The 8,055-nt window shown below is 44.5% G+C and overlaps 1 protein-coding gene across 1 annotated transcript; it reads right to left on the bottom strand.

The window, feature by feature from the left end:
- Window positions 1-2,931: 2,931 nt before the first annotated feature.
- LOC131888620 (zinc finger protein 503-like) lies at window positions 2,932-5,866 on the bottom strand. Its single transcript, XM_059237523.1, has 3 exons — window positions 5,081-5,866; window positions 4,065-4,974; window positions 2,932-3,352 (listed from the first exon to the last, which is right to left on the bottom strand). The coding sequence occupies exons 1-3, from the start codon at window positions 5,195-5,197 to the stop codon at window positions 3,057-3,059; spliced, it is 1,323 nt and encodes a 440-aa protein (XP_059093506.1). The 5' UTR covers window positions 5,198-5,866; the 3' UTR covers window positions 2,932-3,056.
- Between the last annotated feature and the right edge of the window lie 2,189 nt (window positions 5,867-8,055).

Raw genomic sequence — 8,055 nt, 5'->3', positions numbered from 1 at the left:
TACTAGGTATGGTAGGTTCGTGGCTGACAGATTCATTCACGGAGGAAACAGTTGAACCTCGGGCGATTCTAGCAAATCCAGACAAGTCATCGGGCTGTCATTTGATCGACAAGATATGTGTAGACGTTGGCTTTCCTCATCATTCGAGTTAGCAGGCCTGGATGGTCGGTCGAGGTCTTGTACTCGGGTTTAGGCACGCCAACCATCCGTTGGTCCGTTATGACGAACCCATGAACCGGGGCGTGAGTGTCTGGTCGGATCCAATCTCAAGTGATGTTGACGATGATGACACATGACTTGGATCCCTTGTGACAGATCTGATCGAAAGAGTCAAAGCGTCCAGAACAATTGCGAGTGAACCCCTAAACCCCAACAATAGAGAGAGAGAGAGAGCTCTTCCTCGTCCAAGTTCGGTCCGTCAAATCCATCTGATGAGCCCACTTCTCAAATCTCGAGTTAAGCCACCAATTTTGTACCTGATTTGGTAAAAAGCAATCCCTAATAACTTGGTCATGTTTTTCCCACACGAGATGTCAAAATGGAAAGATCAACTCTAATGCGGTTGATCGCTATATCAGCCCCACTTGAACTTATTTTTCCAAAAAGTGAGACAACATGGAGTATGAAACCAGATACCAGTGACATGGCAAAAACATTTATTATTGTCAATTTTAGTGCAACTGTTACCACTATCTAGAAGTGTACGACGTGCAACATACATAGGTACTTTGAGTAAAAATGCAAATCTCATTGAAAATTCAAAATCAACAGCATCAAAAGCAAATCTTTAAGGCAAACATCCCATTCATTGCGATAATTTGAACTTGAAGCTTAAACTTTTGTTTACTTTATCTTATATTGATGACACAATACTTGATCGCCACATACGAATAGTTTTAAATTGATATATAATATCTAAGGTATTCAGAACGTTGACCGTTTCAAATGTGTTACGACTCAAAGACAAATAATCAAAGTATGTCAATTTTTTGTTCGCATTATTCATCAAGAACATGAAACTTTGTGGGGATCTTATCCCTTTCCTCCCTTTCCTTATTCCATCCATTATTCCATCCCTTTCCTTATTCCTTTCGCTTTTCTCTTCACAGGGAAGCAAGATTCCTGTGAAAACCCAAAAAATATAGACTGCCCATCCTTAATTCCTTTGAACAAGCTTCAACGTAGTATGCATACGAAAATGAATGCTATGAGCACACAAAATATCATGAAATGGCAAAAAATGAAAAAAATATTGCCGTTTTTCAAAATAAGTTTTCTGCATATAATGGACTCTCGAGATGAAATCACAACAAAAAGAAAGATACCCCTTGCGGAGGTTGAGCGAATCAAGGGTGTGCTGTAGAGCCTGGCTTTGAAAGAGGACGCTTTACATTAGTCCTTGAAAATCTTTGAAATGGTACCCCCTGTTGAAAAATTGAAGACACCAACCAATATCTTCCAATTGGAATTATGGATAAGTTTTTATATCACATGAATGCGTTTATTGATCGTTCTTTGCAAGAATTATCTGTTCAATTAATCTTAAAAGCCTCCAGCCAAACAAGCCCTGCTTCCGCTTTGCCAAGGCAGCCTCGCCCATCCCATCTGTTTTTTCATTATATGGAATAAAGGAAAAAAAGAGAGTGCCCTAAGACACACCTTGTAAAGGGACACTCTCGTCAGTTGAGGATTTTGCTTGCGCTGATGAACAATTATTTGCCGCTTTTCTTCGCCATTCGTCTGGAAGCATTGACGTCAATAGTTCACGAGGACGCACGAAGTTTAGCTCTTAGAGGGCGCTACTAATGCCCAACTAAGTACAGACGACAAGCTCTTGTAAAGGCCTTGGCCAAGGTCGACCACCTCTAACCAACAATGTTAGACCTTGTAAAAAATAGAATTTGCAATAAAGGTTTGCCTGAGTTTAATCACTTATACTCGACTAACTAGCCATTAATTTCGATAACTTCTCGGAAAAGTTTCTCGATTCAAACTTTGGACTGTATGCGTCGGGATTTCTGGTTTTCGTTTTCCCCAACATGAAAACACGGGAGTACTAGAGAGCGGAATGATATTGTTTAGGGGGGAAAGTATGCTTTGTAGTATAGCCTTTTTAGTCCGAAAAATAATTTGCATTTTTCCTTCAATAAAATGCAAGAAAAACGTGGTAATTCTAAGTTGCAGCTCATGATGATTTGCGCTGAGGAAGGCTGATTCTGTGTCTTAGTTCTTTTAGCCTTGAGCAAAAAAGTTCAATTGATGAAGAATGTCATGTATGGTTTCCAAAGCAAATTGGATAGGATCTCAAATTTTGAAGAAAAAAGAACGGTTTTTAACGTAATATGCCAAAAATGTATTTTTTTCTACCCGCCATCATTACTCGGGAGGTTTTTGCAATCAGGAAAAAGTTTTGGCTATTTCAAAAGGTCCGACGATACAAGGCTGCAGAATTCAAAAGAGGAACAGAATTGCTTTGATCAAGTGACACAGGAGTTTTTAATAAGGGTTGAAAGGCGCTAGATCTATTTTTTTTCTTTTCAATGACTCTTTCGCCTCTTTTGCCTCCTTTGCTCCAGATCCTTCAGGTCTGCTGGACAATTCAAGAATACATACACTAACGAGGTCGACTTAGAATTTCATTTCGTGGACTCCAGTTGGACTTTATAGTAGTACATTTTCGGCACGATTTCTCGTTTTCTTACGCGGTAAAGCTTGGTTACTTAATGAAGAGTCGGAACATCGATGGCAATGAAAATTGTGAGACTCTGTTTGGCTGGCACATTTTGACGTTTATATATGTGGACAATGTTGGTATCAATGACAAATTTGATTTTGATATAATTCAGGTCCAAGGGAGGTAGTCAGGTGAGATTCACCTCTACCTATTAGCACGACAATGCGATGCACTACCCTTTGTTTACTATGCGTGCGTGCATTTGGGCAAGTGCATTTATTATTGAGCTAAAGCATGTGTCAATTCATTTCAAGCATTTTTTGATTGGAGCATAAATATGAAGGGATTGATTTCATAACAAGTTTCTAGACAAGGTTGGCCTTTACAACATGGATGGTCGCGACGAAAATAAGCCGGGATAAAGCGAGGCGTAGGGGTTCAGATATCCTGGCGGCAATCCCAACGAAGCCAGGGACCCGGGGCTAGGGGATGGAATTGGAGCCATCCCTGAGGGGCGGGCATAGGGGTGGAATCGAGGCGAGGTGGGCGAGGAATGAGGGAAGGGCCCAAGCATGGGCAGAGGCCGCGGATCACTATTGGCCGAGAGATTGGTATGTGTCTTCAGATGGAGTAGAAGTTCCTCACTCGAGGCGAAACGCCGCCCACAATAATCACTCCCTGAAGAAGAATGGACATCAGTGGTTAAGAAGCTTGTTAGAAGGATCAAAAATCATTTGATTGGGGCGGTGGGTTAAGTGTCCCCCCCTCCCCTTCCAATATTTTTTCCTGTTTTTAATTGACAAGATCCACTCATTGAGAGTTGATTTATTGGCAAAAAAATTCACTCACATCATGTGCTTTTTTTAGAAATAGGCGACTCCATAGTTCCAGTCTTAAAAACCTTTCCAAGCACATGTTTTTACTCGATTCCGTTTTCGATTTTCCAACTTAACCCCCAAATGTAATATCATCCATCAATCAAAGCAATTGCCTCACTGTCAATGGCCATGATTAATAACCCTATTCAAGACCTTTTTTCCCTAGCTTAATTACATACTGGTTTTGACAAGGAGACGCTGTACATGCGCCCGACTTGTCCAACAATCAGTCGCCCCCTCTGGTCCTATCAATGCATGCCAAGATCTTTTAATTACACAAAGTGAACAAGCATTCATCAATTCACGTTTCAGCAGGCTTGGATCAGCTCAAAACGCCCTTAATTGTACTAGACATTAAGGAATAAGTTCAAGTTGTCAGTGATCCATTCTCCACGTTGATCAACAACCCCGATTACGTGTACAGTATGGTTTAATCAGAAGCCTGTGCCAACCGGCCACGTATGACAATAATTCAACAGTTCATAAAAGACCGACAACAAATCAAATCTTACCTCCCATCCAATTGCAAATAAAGGGTAGGGGGCCCCCAGCTGCCCCCGGGGGAGAAGCCGCGGCCGCCGCAGCCATGACGGCATTCCGTTGGGCAGATAGGATGGCCTCTCGCTGTATCAGCGACGAATAAGCACCGAGAGAGGGCAAGCCACCCGTGGCTGCGGCTAATAGCTGTTGATTTCGAATAAACGTGGCACAGGACGGGTCCCGGCACAACGGATCACGGCACTGATTGTTTGATGAAGAGGAGGTTACTGTGGTTGCACTTGAGGTGGGGCTGACAGCCGAGGCCATAGAAGAGGCCAAGAAACTAGCCAAGAACGGGTTCGTTGAGGCGGCCGTGAACAAATTAGGAGGAAATGTGGTCCCGGGAAACATGGGACGAATTGGTGCATGGCCGTCAGGGATCCCCAGATTGCGAAGCGGATGATCACGAGAGGCCCCAAAAATATCAGAAATGGACTTCCCAGTTGGACTAGTAAGGGTTGCCTTGGCGGGCGTGTCTTTGTTTTTGGGCGATTTTGATTTTCGACCAATGTCAAGGTGAGTTTGAGGAGAGGCCGAGCCTCTTCTACTGGTAAAATTGGAAGCTGGACTCAAAGATGAGCTCGCCGAGGACAACGCACGAGGAATCGGCGATTGCTTATTGGAGGAGACATCTTTGTTATTATCACTGACTTTAATTTCTGTCGAACTGGATCGGCTCCGATGGTCAGTTTCATCTTCACTTTTGGAACCATGAAGCAAGGGTGAATTACTCGGCATAAGCCGCGACTCTTGCCCTACATCCAGCTTTTCACTAGAGCGTGCCCCTTGACTAGACTTGGAGGTCGGGGCTAAATTGGAATCGGCACCAATTTGACTACAAGTCTTGGCTAACATGGCCAAAGGACTGGACTTTGAATCCGTCTGGAAAACACAGAATTGGAATTATGGAACAGACTTCATCAGGATCCTACGAGGGCTCTACGCGGTCAATTTCATCACTGATGAATGAACAATAAAATATGCTTACCTCCGAAGGGAGGGGTCCCAGAAAATCGGGGTTGAGATACTGATTTCCATTAGTAGACGACGACAGCATTGTGGAACACGATGGCAAGTTAGCACTAGTCTTATCAAGTATCACCATGTTTGACCTCTTCCTTTCAAGTAGAATGTTCAAAAAATCTTACTCTCCTGTGCACTTATCATCATCAAATTTGTCCATGTCATAACCAGGCGTAAGCAACGCCACACTCGCCACTTTGATCAAAACTGCTGCCACTTGGAACCGTGCTTACGATCTGAAAAAGTTCCCACAGAAGTTATGCTGGACACTCGCGAGTGTGCCCCTTGTCGAGGTTCCTCGTTCCGATTAGTGGCCCAGACAGCGACGAGCTAGCGATTCATGCGGGGCTCGAGGACTGTTCGTTCTTCCAGCGCTCACAAGTTTGCGACCCGTTGAGAAGTGCTGCTCCCTGGCGGTGACTTGAGCAATGAAGCGCGGGGAGTGATGGTGAAGAAGGATGGATGCATGAAAGAAACACAGTCGAGGACCACAATGACGACGACGACGAGGAGAAGGAGGCGAAGGAGGAGGAGGCCGAGAACGCAGAGGAGGCCGGGAAACAGAGACAGAGAAAAGAAGTAGCGAGAATGTCATCAACACGTTATCACCTGTCACTCAAGATGTAAAAGGAGAGTGACTGAAGGAGGAAGAAAAAGACGAAATGCCAAAGCGAAGAGAGCTGGCTCCTAGCATACTGTAAGACATGCAGGAGGAGGAAGATCTCTGGAAAACGAGCGGACAATATGTACCTCGAAGAGCTTTCAAGACTGTGACAACGGACGGGCTCACGAGAGCTGACTTCCCAGATCAACAAACGGACGAACGAGAGAAAGAACGTATGAACGAAGGAACGGGAGAACGAGCGAACGAGCGAACGAGCAACCGACGCCTGGACGGACAAACCCCCATCTATCCATCCATCCATCCATTCCTCCATTCCTCCATCCATCCATCCACCGGTCCGCTTGGGGATGTGTGCCTTTGGGAAACGACAACATTAAAGGGGATCCGAAGGGGGAGTTGTGGAGCAAGAGCAGGAGTTGGAATTGGAGTAGGGTAACTTCTGTTTGAGAAAGAGTTTGTTTGATCTTTACCGCATGGGACACGATCAGACACCAAGATCCGTCTTATTCACAACTGGAAGAAAACCCATTACCGATTCACAGGAGCTCGCCAGCTGGACAGCTCCCCATCTAACTGGCTAGTTAGGTAGGTGGTCATAAAATCAGTAGAAATTGCCCAAACACGCCAACCCTGGAGTTCCAAGTTCCATCTGAATGTTTTGACAGGTCTGTATTAATCTCTCCGACATAATCTCATCGTCATTGAGTCGCTTGACCCGGAATGTAGTAGACGCTACTACATAGAACGAAAAAGTCCGACACTTAAGAGGCGCTGATCCACGAGTCCAATCCAATCGTTCACTCGGTTCTCGGCATAATCATACTTGGGCATTTACTGACAAATTCGAGGTGTAGGGTGGAACACATGGTAATGATGATAACTGCATGAGAACATCTTGCTCCCGGGTAAAAGCCTGATTTTATAGAACCTCTCACTCACAAATAGACACACAGACACACATGGGTAGAATGCTTCATAATGACGCCGACAGGAATCTAGTCGTTGAATTCGTTGGGCAGGAGCTACTCCAAGAAGCTATTCTACAGCTCGTCGCGTGTTTATCTTCAGCCTGTCTTTCCACGGGAAATGGCAATAAAAGCTTCAGCTTGAGTACGCTCAGAATTAGCTGGATACGATGTTTACTGAAATGGGATATTAGCTAGCTAATGTGCAAATGAAAAGTCAAGCCGATTGACAGGGCTGCCGCATACCGAATCAACAAAAAGACGGCGGATACAGGCGATGAGATTGTTACATTCTATGTACGTACTCTCACTCCTACAACCGAAACTGGATAATCGTCTTAAACAGCAAAGGCTGCCTTGAGGCTGAGATGACATTCTATATGAAATAAATGGTCGAGGAAGACGGTTACTAAATATGAATGACAGATAGATCTGGGCAACCCTGCCAAACTATCAAGTAGGTGCGAGTCCGGTCTTGACAAATTGACGATAACTCGGTATCTGCATCTCACAGGGGGTACACTTATATATACGTACGTACGTACCTACGTATGTATGTATGTCCATGTAGTGTGAACAGGGAGAGGATGTGAGACAACCCCGAAACTGAACGACAGAGACACCGAAACAGGGAAAGAGAACGAAGACATCGGAAACGATTGCGATTGTGCCCTGTGTTCTGACGGACTGACTGACACATTTTCTTGGTCACAATTGACGTACGGAGTAGTCGCTCGACAAAAAATTGCCGCGTCTCAATAATGTGTTTCAATCCAATCGAGCCATCTAGGCAGGCAGGCTAAGCTAGTCGTCGATTGCTTCTGGAACCTGTCAAACATGACGGAGTCCACCCTATTATTCTGGATTTGCCTCACCGAAATTGAACAATTGTGCTCTGAGAATGGCCTAAAATTGTATATTGGCATCCTCATCAGCTTTTATGAACGGACGGACGCTCACCAATAGGCTTGGGGTTGTTGTTGTTGTTGCTGTTGTTGACGGTGGTGGTGGTGATGATGATGGCGACGACGACGACAACAACAACGGCGGCGGCGACGTCCATGATTGCGATGAGTTCAATATGATATGCATACAACGGTGACAAATTCCCTCATTCCTCAATGTCAATCCAATTTGAACCTGACAAGCACTTCTCTCTCTCTCTCTTTCTATCTATTACCAGGCAAAAAAAGTACTTTGAAACAAGACTCGGGAGTTAAAAATGACATTACTACACCTTCGAGTTTGGCTTCGATGGATGGGAGGAACCTGGTCTCTTAAATTGGTCTCCTAGTTTAAGTATGTACGCTGGCGAACAACAAACAAATCAGTACGCCATTTCTCAATGGG

This window comes from Tigriopus californicus, chromosome 10, assembly GCF_007210705.1.
Source record: "Tigriopus californicus strain San Diego chromosome 10, Tcal_SD_v2.1, whole genome shotgun sequence".
Taxonomy (NCBI): domain Eukaryota; kingdom Metazoa; phylum Arthropoda; class Copepoda; order Harpacticoida; family Harpacticidae; genus Tigriopus; species Tigriopus californicus.
This window is presented reverse-complemented; position numbering and strand designations above follow the sequence as displayed.